Source organism: Molothrus ater, chromosome 5, assembly GCF_012460135.2.
Source record: "Molothrus ater isolate BHLD 08-10-18 breed brown headed cowbird chromosome 5, BPBGC_Mater_1.1, whole genome shotgun sequence".
Taxonomy (NCBI): domain Eukaryota; kingdom Metazoa; phylum Chordata; class Aves; order Passeriformes; family Icteridae; genus Molothrus; species Molothrus ater.
The window spans coordinates 62885848-62905030 of record NC_050482.2 but is presented as its reverse complement, the minus strand read 5'-3'; the positions used below and the strand labels follow the sequence as shown (position 1 = coordinate 62905030).

Sequence of the window (19183 nt, the reverse complement as noted above, 5' to 3'; positions counted from 1 at the left end):
TTGCTACCACTATTAAGAGCAAGAAATGAATGCCCTGCCATCAAGATTATTGTACTACTGTCAAACAGATGTTGCTGTCACAGGTAAGGCAGTATGCAAACTGAGCAGGCCAGAAATTAAATTTTAGTTTGCCTTATGAGAAAAGCCAGTGATAAGGTCATCACTAGCTTAGTGCACATTAGAAGGCAAAGCAGAGCAAGTAACACTGTCCTAAGACAAAGAGGGGTTTTAGATATTTTAGGTTGGTAGAGTTTCATCCTTGCACGATCTGGAACTGTGACAGAGACCACAACAGTGGTATTTCATCTGCAGATCAAGCTGCACAACCTAGAAAAATCAGCTTTTGCACTTCTGGAAGCAGTAGAATGATTTAGCATAACCACTAAAAATAACAGCAGGTATCATGTGATTTACTGGAGTTTATGCAAAAGGAATTTCTCAATCACTCCTGATGGGCTGACAAATAGAGAATATCATGCAGAGTAGATGATGAAAATATTTCTAGCATAGCTTCCAACAAAAAAAAAAGCTATTTCTTGTTGCTAAGAAATATGAAAATATAGAAAAAAGGACCCATAGCAAAGCCACAGAAGTGTGCTGTGACATTATCTGTGCTAACCTCTAGAGATCACTTGTCTGTAAAAGTGCAGTATTTAATAAGAGTCAGCCACAGCTAAATTATACCTTGCTAGAATATTATTTTGGCAATTGCTTGCAACTTGTCAACTCATATTTCAGCTGAAAAAAAAATAGTTAAGCTGTTGACTGAAAATCTGCTTGGAACCAGAGAATAATCAAAGTGTTTTCAACAGTTGTTCACTGCACAAATAAAAAATAATAACTTATTGCCTCTGTCTGCATGTCAATGCAAGTTGAGGTCTTAGGCCTAATAGATTTAATAAAAGGTGCACTATCAGAGCATTCTTTTGGTCATGAATATAACTAATATTAAAATGTATCACAATAAAAGCTCAGGAAAATGGGAAGGATTTAATTCAGTACTTGAATTTACCTCTTGACTTCAGGGACTAAGGTGATCTTCATTCAGCCACTTTCTCTGAATTTTTTTTTTCTTCCCTTTAGGATACTGTAAGCACTGTAAAGGTTGGCTATCACTTAAAATAACAACTTCTTGCTTCTTATAGTTTATGAAAGCTAAGAATAAAAAGCAATGAAAGAATTAATACACAATGCACTGGGAAATACGGTCTTTTCTCAACAGAGCCTTAAAAATAACATGATGTCACTTTTTGTGGTTGATACACATTTCCTTTATGATCTTCACTTGAAGAAATGTGTGTCCCTTACAAGATACCCAATCAGCAAGACATAAGGTCCTTCCTTTATCTGGAAGAACTTATAAACAAAACATCAACTCTTTAAGTTGTGAAACAGCTGAATTTAATACAGTTTAAAATGCACATTAAAAGAAATATTAACAGATGACTAATCTTAAGACATCACTCTCCAAACACACATTAGTTAGTGGATATTAGCAACTGAAAATCATCAATATTTCTGCATAAACTGTGATATAGTGTGGAAAATGTAATTTTCAGAGAACATAATTCACAACCCAGTGGTTAATGCACAGAATGGAGGTGGTGAATCTGAAAGAAAAGAAAGAACCTTTTGCCTGCAGATACTTGTAACATCTGACTTCTCAGTTAGTTCCTTTCCAAGTCTCTCATTGCAGAAGGAAGTGTATAGCAGCAAATATCTTCATTCCAGATGCTCTCCAGGTTTGTTTTTTAATTTAGTTTTATGTATATAATACTACTACATTTATTTCTAAGTACCTGAAAACTACTGCCTCTTCTTATTTTCCATTCATTCCCAAGACTTTTTTTGAGATCTTCTTCACTCCATTGTGGAATAAAACACAGGCTGGAAAATTCTGCTTTATATTAACGAAATTGCAGTAAGAGTTCTCTTTATTACATCATGCTTAAATGTAAATTTACTCTCTATTCTCACTTCCATCTTTTGTTTCCTGTGGCCATCAGTGCACAAAAGGAAAAAAGGGGTGGATTTTTACAACATGTATTGCAGTGATGATTAGAAAATATTTTTCAGAAATATATTTTTCAGGCGATATAGTTTAAATTTTTCTTAGGATTTGCATTTGCATTGCAGTGCCCAGTATCAGAAATATGTAGCATAGTGTTGCCATCTACTAACTTCAAATTTCTTCAAACAAAGATGCCCACTCTTGCTCTCACCATCTTCTCCAGCCCTTGCAACTTAACAGAGTAGGAATTCAGTCCTAGTGATTTCTGTTGCCTTTACACTTCTCTCTTTGCAAAATGTACTTTTTCAAGTTTAAAATTAATGCTATTGATCACACTAAAGCAAATTAAAAAGTACAGATATGTCCAAAATGGAAGAGCTGGGGAGATCAAGTCCTTGAGTGATTTTATGGTGCTTCTAGATATTGCTTTTATTACAGTATTTTTAATATACCAAACCATATAAAAATTACAAAATATTGCAAAAAATCAGGAGGAACCTTGCTCCAACTTTTTAAAATCTTTTAGTGGTTGCTGGTGCAGAGTTAATGGCATGGGCTCTTAATACAACCTCATCAATCCTTGTGCCTCTGCCACTTTTTCTATCAGTAAAAAGAAACCTAGACTATTCATAGATATAAAATATTGTTCTTTCAATATCAGAATTCTTCATATATTTCTGTTGATATCCTTAAAGAAAATCTCTAAAAGAAAAATAAAGGAAGATCATTTAATTTTACAGTTCTGTGATATAAAGTACAAGGAAATGAAACAAAACAAAAGACAAAAGTGTTAAAGTGAAATAAATACTGGGAGAAAATTAGAAAAAAAATCTTATTTTTCTTTGAGTGTGGCAGTTTTTTTACTGAATTAATAATTTGGTTTTCTCTGAGCACTGGTTATGACAAAAAGACAGTAGAATCTAAAAAATCTTTCTGTCATTGTCAAACACTAACATTGGATTCATGCTACTTCATAATCTGTAATTTAATATGACCAAAATCATTTTGTTTAACTTCATCCCTTTCTATTATTTTCATAATATTTATATTTAGTAGAAGTTTTTATGTGTCTGAAGCAGATTTATCAACTAAGGATTGTTGAGAAATATTCTGAGAATTACTGCATTGTCCTGCAAATCTCAGTCTCCAAGGGAAGAGTCTGACCTTTGATGAAAGAGATGCCATCATATACGTGGGTATCAGAGAGTGATGGACTGGCAATAAATACCCCCCCCCAAAAATCATGCATTAAATGATACAGACATTTTGGAATGGTTCAATAATTCTATCAGTTTTAGAAGGCAATTATATACCTTTAAGATCATGTGTTGTGTAATTTAGAACAATTTTTTTTTTTCTGAAAGAAGTGGTTATTTCTGGTGAGCCTAGCTTATTTTATTTTATTATTTTAAAATTTTTGCTTTTAATTAAGGAAAAGCCCTATAGCCATGGTCTATTCAGTACTAAGTCAAAACTAAATAGACATGGAAATGTTTGCTATTGATTAGCAAAATACATGTTAACTCTGAATCCAGCTATCAAACCAGGAGGCTTTTGTGTCAATACTTTTCCAAAAATTATTTCATATTCTTTGTACTGTGAGGAAACATATAGCAAAATGTGTAAAACATCAATGATTGAAATGCTTTGGATTATTATATAAAGTCCCTCAGGCAGAAAAAATTAAGTTTCAGTTGCATCGTTTATTTTGTTATTATGTCACCTTTAGAGGGCCTCTTTCTACAAAAAGAGTGGTAAATAATTGACACATTACTTTTCAAGATCAAACACATTGAACTATTAAACTGAATTTTATGTTTAATAATCAAGGGGGCGAATATTCCTTATGTAGACAGAAATAATTTCTGTGCTTGGTAACATTTTTTCTGTATAGCTTTGATGCATCTATCTAGGTAAAGAATGGTCATTTTCTATTGCATTGTTATATAATTCATAGCACTTAGTCACTGCTAAAATATGTAGATACCAACCTGAAAATCTCTAATGAATGTTAAAAAGAAGCAGATGAAACCAAAGGCCACTGTCCATTCACAGATTGCACTCATAAAATGGTAAGTATAATCCTGATGGAATGAAATATAAAACAAATTGTCAGATTAAACAGCTAAATAAAACAAGGGTGAAATGATATAGACATTTCCTTCTGTTAATTCAACAAGTAAGATTTATGACTCGTCAGCCCTGTTGTATAAAAGTCAATTCACATTTTGTTTTTGCAGAATGATGAGTAAATTTATCAAGGTGCATGTGTTACACTAAGTACCATGCAGTGCCATCAAAGGCAGTAAAAGAAAACTTCAGTTAGCATAGTATAAAAACACAGGTTGAATGTAAAATAATCCTGAAAACATTCAGTGGTTATGTTAAGATTACTGATGTGCCCATGCTCCAAGCTTTCACTCAGAGCCACTGAGCTCAGTAATTCTGAGCAAACCCTTACCATGTTTTGAAATAGAGGGCCACCCTTAATGACAGCTCCTGACAAGACTTTTGTTTTTAAGACTCTCTTTGAAAACCTATGACACATGACACAAACAGAATGCAAAGTCTTTCTTAACATGCCATCACCAAATATGCCATCTGTTTCAGTAAAACCATTTTTTCATCTTTGCATCACATAAAAACCCACAAAACCCCAGAAGATATTACTAAGATTGTCAAATTTGCAAAGATTTATCTCACAGCTGCCTTGCCACCGTTTGGTTGTGGTACATTTGCTAAGTGTGATATTATTAAGCTGTTCGAGCAGGATATACTCTCTGCATTATTTAACCTTTTTTTTTTAATGCCTCCTTTTAGCAAAATTTGCCCAAAAAGCAAAATTAGTTTTCATAGTTGCCATTCTGAAAACACTGAAATGAATTCAAATACCTAAAATTAACTTTAGGTTATTTTAGCTCAGAGTCCAAATATTTATGACAGTATCAAAGATGATTTAATATAGAATAATAAAAAAGCTGAGAAAAAAATCTCAAAACCTACAGAATTAAATTGGTCCACTTTTTCTTTCATGTGAAAAGTTAATTTTCAAGAATATTGACTATAAAATGAAGTAGAACTAATTACCAGACTTTTTTTGGTAGTTTTTTCTATGGGAAACTCTCAAGTTCTTGGTCAAAATGAAAGTCTAACTCTATCAAGATTGATCACCCATGACAAATTTTCTTACCCACACCGCAGACATCTCCCTAATGAAGAAGTGACTGGAAAGCATCATTGCACAGATCTGTTCATGATAATGTGCTATTTGAAGTCTCTGACATGTTTGTAGTGCTTTAAGATAAATATAACAGATTCCCCAAATAATATCACACAAGGTAAGTTGGCTACCTAGTACGATTTTACCTTTTCACCTGGAGTCCAATCAATTTTTGTCATGGAAATTTTTGAAGCAAACACAATCACTGGGAAAAACAGTGTAAAGGAAACTATGCAATATCAGTGAGTGAAAATGAAAATGTCTGCTTACAAAAAAAAAAAAACCAAAACCCAGACCATCTTCCCCTTCTGTAGCACAGAAGACCCTGAACAGCCAGAATATCAAATAAAGGTATTAAGAATACAAGGAAGTGAAACACCTTATTACAAGGCAAGTGGTAACATCAATCAAAACACATTTCTGCACAAATTAAGGTTCCTGTAGGTTCTTTCAGTGTATAGACAGTAAGGGAGACACTCCAAACTTAGGTGACATTTGTGATCAAGAACCATGGAAGCAGCGTCCTGCACTGCTGGAAGTGGAACAATGTTGGTTTCCACTGATGCACAATAAGTGTCTTGATCTGTTTGTACAACTTCCTCTTGGGACTGAGTCCCTCTTCCAAAGTCCTTTCACAGCTGCTGGAACCAAAAGCAGGCTGTTGCTGGCTGGCTCATGTGATGAGCTGCTGCAGTCACTTTTCAACACTGGCAGATCACCCAGGGCAAGTAAAATCAGTGAGATGGGTAATTATAGCATGCCAAGGGAAGAGCCAGGAAGTTGTGCAGTGTGGCTTTAAGAGAGGTGACCATTGAGGTGAAGAACCAAGCAGCATGATCAGAATCATCTGCTTAGGCTTGTATGCCACCCTTGTTTTTAGATTCTCTGTGGTTCATTGTAGAAGCAGTGGCTCCCTTTCTCAGACCTTCCTCCCTTTGAGTGAAGGAAGTAGGAAAGCTGCTCTAATTTCACTAGTGTATGATTCTGTGAAAAACACTGGGACATTGGTTTTAAATACACCACTGAAATAAGAGATAAAGCTTTTTAGAAGCTCCCAAAACTCATCTTTATGCTATTGATGGTGTCCCAACATGCTGTATTATACACATTAGAGAGCCTTAAATAAAGAGTGTGTCTTTGTTTTTATTTTTTTATCAGCAATGATTTAACTTAAAGGAAAACCATGAACACATGAAGGAAAAACCATGGGATGCACCATAAAGGATACTGGGAATGAAAGCAATGCATGATATGACAGATATGGCCATCCTTATGTGGCACACAAAGTAAGTGTTCCATCGTGGGCAGGACTTGTAGGAGATTATAGACTGAAGTGTGATGTACACAACACCCGAGCCAAAGGCCACCAGAGCTCCTATGTCATGGACACTGGGAACAGCCAGCTCCTGGAAAGGGAATCAGCACAATGGTTAGCTGCTATGACCTGAAGAAACTGGCAGGTAGTGCACATGAATGTAAATTTGCTACATGGCATACTGATTAGAGGAGCTAGACTGACTACTAAGGGAATAATTTCTAATTCCAGCTTTGCTTTGGTCTCCTGACTTGAAACATCACCTGACCTTGAGCAAATCTCACATCCTGTTCATGTTTCAGTTATTCTATTGGCAAATAGGGATCAGAATGTACTGTTCACTAGATGTACATATACAGTGAAAAGATTGAAGGCTTGCAGGCCACCATTTCCAGCTTCTTGGGCAATAAAGGATGCATGAAAATCTGCTAGATCAGATGCTTATTAGCCAGATTAGATCCTTATTATGCTCAGAACCCTTTCTAAAAATTGCACTTAACATGGAAAGCAGGGTCAAAGCAGAGGAAACAGAACTTAAGTGAGGAAAGAGTTTATGGACTGGCAATGAGACACAACAGAGATTAGATAAGAACCAGTGTTATAACTGTCAAGGAATACCTTTGGAAACATCAGGATCAAAGTTTCTGCATCCCTGACTCTCACAAATTATTTTGCATTCCTGATTTGTCTTCTCCCTATTGAAGCTGAGTTTGGTTTCTATTTCAGTCAGGCATCATCCAACATTTGTTTTGTGCCACATATAAATCTTATCAATAAGAACAGGGACATTTTAAAGTAAAATATGATTATAATAGACTACAGTACCTGTGGTGTTTGCAATCCACACACACTGCCTGGATGCAAAGCTAAAAAGGGCAAGATATCATCCTAAGCAGATGGGATTTTTGTCTGAAAATACCATTTCCATTACATGTAAAACTGCACTGGCTGTTGAAGGCCCAGCAATCTTTATTTTCAATTTCTGTGTATGTCATCATGTAGACCATCCTTTAAAAGAAATAATGCAGCTGTTTCCACAGATTTTAAGGCAATATCTCAAGCCACCTGCCAATTAAATTTAACTTGATTCTAGGCTGAAGTTTTCAGTGCAATTATCATAATACTTGTGTCAGAATCTACCTTATTATATACTTCCTCACTAGAAAAGGTGAAATGAATAATTTGTTTTGGTATTTTTTCTCCCTATTGAATTTTCTTTCAGACATTGAGTGGGGGAACTTTGGTTTGTAATGTGATACTTCTGGCAAAGTAAGCAGTAGTTCTACATGTCTGTATCAAAAGATAAAACATGTTGTTATGCCATTTCCTACAGACTCCAAAGTTTAACAGGCTGATATTGTGCCCAATTTTCTAACCTGCCAGATAAGATTAATTTATTTTGTAGAAAATTCTGCTAGTGAGTATGCCATCATTCAGCCAAAAATGCAGATGCTTTTGTTAGTCTGACTTATTCTTCCCTACCTAATTATAAGCAAACTAAACTTGGAATAGCAAAGTTTTTTACATTCAAGTTTTCACAGAAAAAAAATTTACAGCAAAAAAATCCATATAGTACAGATGTGTAACAAGACAAGCACACAGAAAACTCCTTAGTGGCATAACTGCACAAGCAAAAATTCTCTTGTATAGGGAGGAAACAAGTCTGTTCCTGAAAAGCTACTGAAAAAAGGCAAGAGCAAGACAGACATTCTTACTCCATTTTCCAAGGGTCTACATGGGGATAATATTAATCTCTATTATCTAGTTGAAATTTTTAATGGTAAAACAATCTTATTTTCATTTTTGTTATGAAATTTATGGTCATACCTGAAAAGTTGCAACTATGCCCATTCCAGTGCAGCCCATCAGTCCCACACATAATGTAAACATATTGCATGAAGACCTAACAAAGTGTGATGATTCATTTTGCTTCTCTATTAATAAATATCTGATGTACATTGTAATTGAAGCTGAAAAAAGCAAAACAAAAAAAAGTTTTGTTCAATGATCACATACTGATTACATTTTAACAAACTTTTCCTGTAACACATCACATGCTGAACAAAAAATTATAAACATAATACAACAAATAATACTATCTTTAACTCTGCTGGAATGAAGAAGTTAATTCAGATGAACTTTCAGATGGAACTTCAACATTGTCTTAAAATTACGCATTATTGCTATCTAGAACTAAATGCACATCAGTTCAAGAAAAACACTAATTTAAATCCCATTCTCCTGGGTGTTTTGGGCACAGAGGCATTGCCATTCCACATTAGAAGCAGATGTTACAGGGAGATAAGAACCATAAACTGCAAGTGGGAAGCCTTATTCTGCTCTGAGATGCAGTCTTGTCCCAGAACTACATCTCCTCCTGATGGATGGTCTGAAGAATGAATTCCTTTTTGTAGAGTCACTGCATGCCTGGCCCTAATATGCAGTTCACTCCTGGCAAACACCTGTACTGAATTAGGAAATCATGGTTCTTCAGGATATAATAAGCTGTAGGCTGAATTCCCCAGTTCCACACCACAGAACACAGTTTCAACCTATGTACAGTTGGAAAAAGAAATCAGGTAACTTTGCCCAGTCACTATGAGGTTAAATGAAACACTCCAAGATTGTGACTGAACGAGGCTCTCATAAAAGGTAAAATATGTTTACTTGGCTTTAAGGCCATCATACAGAGATGCACAGCCCTTGATCCTCCATCCTCTAGAAGATAACAGAAAATGCCAAACTTCCTGATTCACATCAGTTATTTTGTAGAGAAGTAGGCACATTGTGGAGAAAACCAGGTGTTGCTTCAACACTGTTCTTCCCTTTACTGCAGCAGCTTAGAAGCCAAAGTTTCCCTGCATCAGAGTTTTGCAGAGTAATTGTGCCACCCTTGCTCCACTTTTATTTCCAGTGTGTGACTCCATTGCACTGATGAGGTGCTCTGAAGACACACAAGTGCCTCTGAGCCTGCACTAACTGCTCCTAAGGACCCAACTCTCCAGGTATTACTTACATCTACCTGATACTGCCATTTGACTGTGGAGAAGTTTCTCTGCAGAATACTGAATACATTTCTGTAATTAAAGCAGGCATTTTTCACTAATTCTCATTTCTTCATTCTGGGCAACCCAAATACCTTATACATACCTAGAAGTGCTGAAATATTAATCATAAAACCAAAGACACCACTCTCAGGAGGTTTAGTTCCAGTGTCACTAAAGTAGAAAGAGAGACAAATTAAAAGTTAATTGAGACCTGTGAAACATAAATGAGACAATTGAAATCCCATGAGAAGTAGAACTCGTGTGAACTGCTGCTGTGTGTGTAAGGCAATTCATCTTCTGCTGCACCATTTGTTGTAGAGAATCCTTCTTTTCAAAAAGAAAGCGTAACTTAAGAGCATAGTGGTTGAACTGTATTTCTTCTTTGCAGTATGCAAAGATGTGACAGACCTGTACTTTGCTCATGAATGACATGATTACATAAATGACATTTCAGAATTAATGTTTTTTTTATCTGTTGAATTAACACTGTGATAGAACAAAATATATCTAATGGCAGTCACTATCTTAAGATGTGAGAGAATTTGGTTTAATTTCTTTAAAAGGACTTAACTCTGTGAGAGAAATTGTGTTCCATGCCCAGGAATGTTCCTAGGAACTGTTAAATTTACTAATGTAGATAAATCTTGAGAGTACTCTATCTCCAAGGTGTTGCAAGTCTCTTCTGATGAAACACTTCACACTTACAGGGAATAATTAGAAGTTCACAGGGACAGAGAGAGGGAGCATGAGTGTGAGAATACCTACAGAATTTATATACATATCCACATGCACCTGCATATATATGAAAGACATAACGTACACAAAAGATTTGTTTTGTAGAAAATGGAACGCTTTCACCATAGAGCCCTTTCCCCTCTTTTCCCTACATAAGTGCAAACACCCACCCCAGAGAATGTCCTTTCCTCACAGAGTGAACATATTCCTGGGAGTATGTGAGCTCAAATCCCCTCAAGCAGAACTCTTCTGTGGAACGTGAGTGCACTGTTGAAATAACAGTACTATGATCTTGCCACCTCTTTTTACTATTTTTTCTTCTCTGATGTCCATTTTTCTCTTGTTTAACATACAACCAGTTGATATCTATTTGATCAAGTTGGGTTGGTCGAGCCAATGGAAAACATCTAATTCTTCAATCTTTACATAATTTGAGTGTGAGCTAAGTTTCCAGTTACTGGGCAGTACCAAGAGGCAGGATAGTGTGTTTGAACAGAGGCACCCAAAAACTCTGCTATCAGATGTGTAGAACAAATGAAGGTTTTAGCTAATGCCAAAGCTTAGTGGACACTGAGCAAAGATTCTGAGAACAAACCTTTCTTCTGGAGTGGGAGTGTCAATCTGCTGGAGGGAAGAAGGCTCTGCAGAGGGCTCTGGACAGGCTGGATTGATGGGACAAGATGAGTGGAAGGATGTGACGGTGTTCACAGGGGTTTCCAGGATGAGGGAAGAGACGAGAATGTTGACTCCATGTTCAGAAGGCTTGATTTATTATTTTATGATATATCTGTTACATTATAACTATACTAAAGAATAGAAGGAAAGGTTTCATCTCAGAAGGCTAGCTAAGCTAAGAATAGAAAGGAATGTAACAAAAGGCAGCTCTCTCGGACTCTGTCCGAGATAGCTCGGCCTTGATTGGCCATTAATTATAAACATCCAAGATGGGCCAATCAAAAATCCACCTGATGCATTCCACAGCAGCAGATAACCATTGTTTGCATTTTGTTTCTGAGGCTTCAGCTTCTCAGAAGGGGAAAAAAATCCTAAGAAAGGATTTTCACAAAAAGATGTCTACGACAGAAGGAAGTTCGGCAAGACCAAGGCCTGGGTCCTACAATTTGGCCACAACAACCCCAGGCAGTGCTGCAGGCTGGGGAGGAGTGGCTGGAGAGATGTCCAGCAGAAAAGAACCTGGGGGTGCTGGTTGGCAGCAGCTGACAATGAGCCAGGGTGTGCCCAGGTGGCCAAGAAGGACAGTGGCATCCTGGCTTGTGTCAGCCACAGTGTGGCCAGCAGGAGCGGGGCAATGATGGTCCCCTGTTCTTGGCTCTGGTGAGGCCACAGCTCAAGTGCTGCTGTGAGTTTGGGTCCCTTACTGCAAGGAAGATATTGAGGGGCTGGAGTGTGTCCAGAGAAGGGCAGCAGAGCTGGGGAAGGCTCTGGAACACAAGTCTGATAAGGAGCAGTGGAGGGAGATGGGGGTGTTTAGCCTGGAGAAGAGGAGGGTCAGGAGTTACCTTATCACTCTCTACAACCACCTGGAAGGAGGCTGTAGCCATGTGGGGGTTGGCCTCTTGGGTAACAAGCAATAGGACAAGCGGAAATGGCCTCATGTTGTGCTAGGGAGATTTAAATTGGATGTTAGGAAAAATTTCCCCACAGAAAGGGTGGTTAGACATTGGATGGACTGCCCAGAGAGGTGGTGGAGTCACCATCCCTGGAAATGCTAAAGGAAAGCCTGGACTTAGTGCCATGGTCTGGTTGACATGGTGGAGTTCGGTCACAGGTTGGAATCAGAAACCTCAGAGGTCTTTTCCAACCTCTGTTGATTCTGTGATTCTGTGTATAATGGGACAAGTAGGTACTAGCTAGAGATATTTTTTTCTGTCACTTAATAAGATGAATACTCTTCATTCCAGCAGTGAGGCTGGATTAGGTTTCAGTGCTAAGATTCTGAAGCTACCACTGAGTACAGCCAAAATGACCTCAGCATGAATGCTCTCCACACACAAAAGAGAAAACACTCTCTACTTTAGCAATCACTGTCAAGAATTTTGACAATTTTGTGAAGTTCAGGACAGAAGAGTATGACCATATCAAATGACTTGATTTTAGAAATTCATATTTGCTCTCCAACCCTTTCTATGTTATAGAAGGATTTGTTGCTAAGACAATTTATCAGCAACAAGAGGAAGCTTAGGATTTTTCAGCTTTCATTTTTCTATGAAAAGCTGATGGAAAAAAATAGAGAAAATTCATATATTTCTTTTTACTAGATTGGTTCCAAATTCAAAAGTTTGGACCAAGATTTTGGACAAGTTTTTAGAACTTGTCAGGCATTGGGAATCCCTATTCACCTGAATTTTCTTGTTGTAATGCTTTCTGAAGACTTGCTCCAGCTGGTAGTCTGTATTAATCTTGTTTCTTTTTAACACTGAAATTGATGAAAACAGTTAATGAAGTCTTTTTGTTTGTTTGTTTGACACACCTGAAAATAATCTTAATTTGTGTTTCATTTAGCCCATTTTTTAACCTTGAACTTCATCTTTTCCTTTTGTTTCTGGAGTGTTTTCATTAACACGACAAAGGAGTACATTTAAAATATGGGCCACTTGTGACAATCTTCAAGGACTTTTTCAAATCAGAAACCACTCTGTGGTAAGTACAGGACTGTAATCACTTCAAAGCTTTTGAAGGGCTTTAGGTGAGCAGAGAATGGAATTGGCACACACATAGAAAGCCATCTGAAGTTCTTGGAACACATTGTAGGAGCAAACCAAATAACATGAAATTGCACTGAACTGCATTTTATAACAAAATATTTTCTCAAGATAAAGGTTTATAGGTGATTTTTGCTGTTGGGGATTTTTAAACTCAACAATCTTAGATTATGTTGTAAAGAAAATTCATACCAGGAATCTTATATCACAATCTATTTAAAAGTACTGCACTGGGCTTTTAAGGACACAATCTTCTTAATACTATATTTTGCATTAAAAAAGCTAAATGAATACTTGGATTCATATTAATTTTTCTTTAAGTCTGCTGCTTTGAAAAAAAAAAAAAGATTAACAAAAGAAGTATTCATGACAATCCCCTCCTTTTTACAAAAAAGAAAAAAGGAACTGGCATATTTGAAACAAAAATGTGCTCACTTATTTGAGCTGGTGCATAGGTGAGCTCAACCTCCATGGAAAAGATGAGGAACTCTGTATGAAAATGACAGCATTTGTGTCACCATCTCATGCAGAAGAATTTTGAAAATGAACAGTCATCTGAAGAGCGGAAAGACAAGAAGGTGAAGGAGACAAGGAATAAGTATTTTAGGCCCAAAAGACTCATCGTAATTGAATTTTCTTCAGAGCCATCATAAACTATTTCTCTTCAAACTGGAGTCCCAGATTTTTAAAATAGGAAGATTCTATTCCACCTACAGGGTTTCTGATTTCTCCAGCGGTACCAACTGGTAGCAAATACTTTCAGGAAAATTCCCTTTACTCTTTCACTGAGAATTCAAACAAGCAAACAGCCATCCCAGCACATCCAAATTGGTTAGGATTTTGAGCAGTGTGAGTAACAGGACTCATCATCTTTTAGGACTCAGCTGCTAGAAAACACAAAATCATATTCATTTTATCTACCAAGAATTGTATTTATATGGTTTACTTGATGGGACATTAGCACAGCCTCAAAGACAAATTTAGGTGTGGTCTCTTGGTCTAACAGCTGCTACATTGTAAGCAAATAAAATTAATGTTACTTCAAGGCATACACAGAGTACTTGGGGAATGAGTGTAAGAATTACAGAAATGTTGAACTCGAGTATGTCAGTATTCTTCTCCTTTGTGTAGCTGGAATTTCCCCATACGAGCTCTGTTTAATTTTTATACTTCATTTTAAGATATTGCACAACTGAAAGGTTGCAACATTCTTCCTCTTTTTTTAACATTCTTAGTTTTACTAAATCACATTCTCAATCACATGATTCATATTCTTAGGCTAAAGCAATGACCTGAAAATTAAGAATATGAATATGGTATGACTATTGTCCTGAGTACTTAGAAGAAAACCTTGTATTATTCCCAAATGCATCTTCTATGAAGTTCTTATGCTTAGACCCCATGCCTTTAAAATTGTTGTAGGTGCTTCACCAATAGTCAACATATATTCTTAGGCCAAATGTGGTGTTAAAAGGATGTAACATAAACAAGACTTTTAAAAAGCTTTACTAGTAAATGCAGAGGGACTGAGATGTGAGTGGGAATCACTGGTGCAGCCTCTTATGTCTTTGTTTCGTTTAGGTTTTTTAGGGCACATGGACTTTTATGGTGATTCCATAGCTAAAGGATAAGAACAATGTTTAATGGGAGCTATTCCATGAAGTTGATATAACTGTGGCAGCTGTGATACATTCACTAGAGTTGTACAGCTGTGACTTAAATGTTTGGTCCATCCCTTTTAGAAAGAATGACACAATTAAGATACTTTGGCCATTAAAAACTTAACTGCAAACAAAGCTATATATAAAAAACCACATCCCACTCTCTCATATATTTTATTCTATTTTATTCTATTCTAAGAAAAATAATTTGTTAAGTTTCTTACTACAGGATCTCAAAATATTTCTGAACAAAAACCATGTACAATTATATCAAATGATTAATTTTTGTTAATTAATACTGGATAAATTGCACTGATCACAAGCACTTTTGTGTTAGTAAAGCTTTGTGTGTAATCAAGGATGAGCAGTAGGGTATTTGTTCAAGTACAAGAACAAGGCTTTCCAAGAGCTTTCCAGATTTGTGCAGAGAGTCTTAAAAAGTTTTGTTAATATAAACATGAAGCCCAACTTTCTATGGCTCAATTTGAACGTAGCTCAGCTATCTTGTGGGTTGTGGTGTCATTTGCTCTTGCCTATGATGACTAACCCTAATTTTCAATCAAATTTTCTTCTATGTGCCAATCAGGTTAGCAGTCTTCTGAAATTGTGCATGTCCAAAAAGTCCTTTAAGGAATTAGGTCTAGATACATCTTGAAAGATATATTTTACAACCTTGTTTAGATCTTCTGGCTAAGAAAGATATATTTTATAACCTTGTTTAGATCTTCCAAGAGAATCAGAGACACTCTTGGATTTCTGCCTAACCTTCAATCTATTGAGAGATAAATACTAACATTTTCATAGTGTAGATTTAAATGTTAACATAAGCCATGCATAAAGAATGATTTACACAGAATTGCACTTAAACGAAAAAGGTTATAGAAAAGGGATGCCAGGCATCTCTTGGGAACTCTTTAGAACCCATTGGTCCTATAATGAAATATAAAAAAATGCATGTTTGTGAGGATGTGTTTACTGCAAAAGCCATCACAGGGCTTTGAGTCCAGTCATCGTCTGGTGCACTTTGGCCTGGTTCTGGAGTTATACAAACAAAATTACACTTCCACCACGTAATTGTAAACTTTTTCTAGCATCAGGCCCGCGTTGGCTGCAGCAGAAAACTTTCATGTCCCTTTCCACCGTGTCTCCAGCGTCTGTGTCCTGTGGCTCCCAGAGGTGCTAGAGGTGTGATGGGTGCCAGGAGTGCCCAGCGTGTCCCTCTGTCACAGGGAGGCCCCTGGGGACCCCACATTCCCTCCGGGAAGCCCCTCAGGACACCTCCCATGGTCGCACACACACACAAACCCCGCACCTCGGCCGCTCCCCCGCCTCACCTGATGTAGGGCACGAAGGGCTCGACGTGCCCCGCCAGCACGGCCATCACATAGGAGATGATGAAGGCGGCCGAGGACCAGCAGACGAGCAGAGCGGGCACGAAAGCCACGCCGGGCATGCAGCACAGCATCGCCGCCCGGGGCAGGGGCAGCGGGGCCGCACTGACGGCCGGGCAGCGGGGACTGCCCGCCCGCGCCCGCCCGCCCCGCCGCCCCGGGGATGCCCCGCCGGCAAAGGCGCTGCCTTCCCTTCACTTTCGCTTCTCCGCTGCGCTCCCCGCCCCCGGCGGCCAGGGACAGCCGTGGGCCCCTTCGCCTGTCGCGGCTGGCGCGCTTCGAGAGGTTCTGGCTGCAGAACTTTCCCCGTGTCCCGGTCGCTGCCGGCTCCCCGGCCGCACCCGCCCCGTCGGGGCAGGGAGGCGGGCGGTGAGATGCTGCCCGCACCGCTCACCGGCGGCTTGTGCCCTCACAGCTCTCTATGAAAGGGCTAAAAATGGGTCCATTGGGCTCTTTGCAGCTCGCCAGTGTGAAAAGTGCATATTATATGGCTCTACGCAGATATTTACTATATGTATTTTGATGTATTGATTAGTAGTGCTGTATGAACATTTTGATAATATGATAAATGTAGTCTTGTACCTTTTAAAACGTAGCTTTTGCACTCAAAATAAGAACTATGTAAGTGGGATTTTTTTTTTTTTTAAGAAAGGAATGAGGCGCTCGCACCAGATAGCAGCCACAGGACACCAAAGTCTTTCAGAGAAAAAGAATTTATGGCCCTCTTATCAGAAGAAATGAACTTCTTCCCACCTCGAAGGCACTGTTAAAATTAAGAAGAAGAAGTTGACACTGACCAGACAGAATCCTGTGTTTGAATGGAATTTATGCATCATGTATGAAGTGTATGAATATGCAACAGGCTATTGTTTTTAAGGGTTAATCCTTTGTTAACGGGTGTCCTTTTTGGGGCTTGTGCTGCCCAGAAAAAAGTATCTGGACGTCTGTAACTCTTTGTGTCTATTGTCTCATATTGTCCTAATTCAATTTGTCCAAATTTTTATTACTCTAATTGTATTACTATTTTTATAACCATTTTATTACTATTAAACTTTTAAAATTTTAAAAGCAAGTGATTGGCGTTTTTCACACCGGCACAGAAACCAGGTCAGAAACTGTGCAAGTCCCACTCCAGAGTCCTGCACACATCTCACCCTCCTTGGACTTTCATTTCAAACATATAATGTAGCCTTGATCTCCGAATTTTCCCCTGAAATTCACTTTTCCACATGCTTAGAGGGAAACCATAGTTTAATTCAAAATCATGCCATGCTCAGCATTTTCACTTTTGTTTAGCCTGAAGCCAAGGACAGTCTGCCAAGGGTGTTTCTGTTTCCTTTGATTGTTTGTAGTTACCAGCCCTCCAAACCAACACCTAAACTCGAGGTCACAATTCTGCTACCAAGACATGTGTGTGCATGCTCTGCCTCTGTCCCTGGGAATGTATCGAGGGTTTTGCCTCCGGTGCACATTCCCTGTGCTGGATGCACACAAGGTGAGTACTTGCCATGCCTTTGAAGGCATGAGGAACAGAGATAGAAATTACATAAAAGGACAGTATATCTTAATGCAAGTACAGAAAAATAATTTAAAAATTATTCTACCACTAAGACTGGAGGTAGTCGATGACCCTCTTCTTGGCAGCAGCAAGTTGCTCATATTCTGAACAGATAAATTGAGTGTAATAGTTCACACCATGCCACAAATTCATACTTCACATTTCCACAGCTAATCTGCCTTCTAGTAAATTTGAGTGACAGAAATTTCTCACTGGAAGAACATGTTTATCTCTCTTTATGTTAAAGGTGCAAAAATAATGGAAGGGAGATAATGTTTGAGCTGTCTTAACATGCTGGTTTAAAAAATTCTGTGTAATTATGCCTCAATATCAGGTATCTTGGGTTTTTTTTGTCTTGTAACAGAAATTAAAGAAATACTATATAGGAATGAAATCTAGTCTCTTTGGTAAATAAATGGCGGAAACATATTGATGGTAATTATATTTATGGCAGTAGAATTGTAATTTTTAGTATATCAGTAATTTAGTATTTTGGTTTGGTCCCTTGCAAAAAGAGGATGGAATTCACTTTATTTTACTGCATCAACATTTAAGTCACATTGTTGGAAAAATGTTCCATCCACAGTTCTGCAAGTTCCTTGTACTACCTTTAGTTTTGTAAGTAGTAAATAAATTACTCTAAAGTGTGAGTTGAGTATTTACATTATTCACATGACTTTTTGAAATGCCTGAACACAATTTGGAGTGAAAGAAATGGACACATTTGGCTCAAGCAGGTGGCAATTGACTGTTTGGTGATCACTAGCAAAGGCTCTCGTTGCTATGCAAACATTTATTGCAGCTCACTTGATGTTTGATTTTCTTTATAAATTTATTGTAAAATTTGAGCAGTGATCTTTAATCATTTTATATCAGAAGCATGTTCTTTAAAGATCATTAGAAGCTGCACAGAGTAACAAATACAGGTTACTCACGAACTTGGGGAGAGTAATTTTATTTACTGCACTTGAGAACACTAGTGTGATATTTCAAAGAAAGTCTATGTATTTTAATTCATTTTGTTTTCAATAAATTCTATTAAAACCCTAGGAGTATAGAAAAATAAAATGACTAATAATGGATTTTAATATAGCTTCATGGGATTATTGTGGATGAAAAATTAGATATGAGTCGTCAGTGTGCACTTGCAGTCCAGAAAAACCAGCTTTATCCTGGGCTGTATGAAAGCATGGGAAACATGACCAGAAGGCTGAGGAAGGTGATCCTGCCCCCCTGCTCTGCTCTGCTCTGCTCTGCTGCTCTGCTCTGCTCTGCTCTGCTCTGCTCTGCTCTGGTGAGACCCCACCTGGAACATTGCATCCAGCTCTGAGGTCTCTTGCACAAGACATGGGCCTGTTACAGTGGGTCCAGAGGAGGGCCACAGAAATGATCAGAGGGATGGAGCACCTTCCCTTGTTGAAGAAAGGCCAAGAGAGATGAGGTTGTTCAGTCTGGAGGAGAGAATGCTCCAAGGACAACACATTGCATCTTCTCATTATTTAAATGGGGCTTAGAAGAATGA

At 37.9% G+C, this 19183-nt stretch overlaps 1 protein-coding gene across 1 annotated transcript; it reads right to left on the bottom strand.

Annotated features, from left to right (window-relative positions):
* Positions 1-1384: 1384 nt before the first annotated feature.
* On the bottom strand, positions 1385-16177 carry DRAM1 (DNA damage regulated autophagy modulator 1). Its single transcript, XM_036401035.2, has 7 exons — positions 16047-16177; positions 9697-9764; positions 8374-8516; positions 6460-6637; positions 5378-5436; positions 4003-4095; positions 1385-2713 (listed from the first exon to the last, which is right to left on the bottom strand). The coding sequence occupies exons 1-7, from the start codon at positions 16175-16177 to the stop codon at positions 2669-2671; spliced, it is 717 nt and encodes a 238-aa protein (XP_036256928.1). The 3' UTR covers positions 1385-2668.
* Between the last annotated feature and the right edge of the window lie 3006 nt (positions 16178-19183).

Bases quoted from the DNA above. Each gene is read 5' to 3' on its own strand.
- DRAM1 (XM_036401035.2), bottom strand. From the start codon at position 16,177: ATGCTGTGCTGCATGCCCGGCGTGGCTTTCGTGCCCGCTCTGCTCGTC. The intron at 9,765-16,046 runs GTGAGGCGGGGG...TTTCTACTTTAG, and splicing joins CCCTTCGTGCCCTACATCAG to TGACACTGGAACTAAACCTC. The intron at 4,096-5,377 runs GTAAAATCGTAC...TCATTCCATCAG, and splicing joins ATTGGACTCCAGGTGAAAAG to GATTATACTTACCATTTTAT.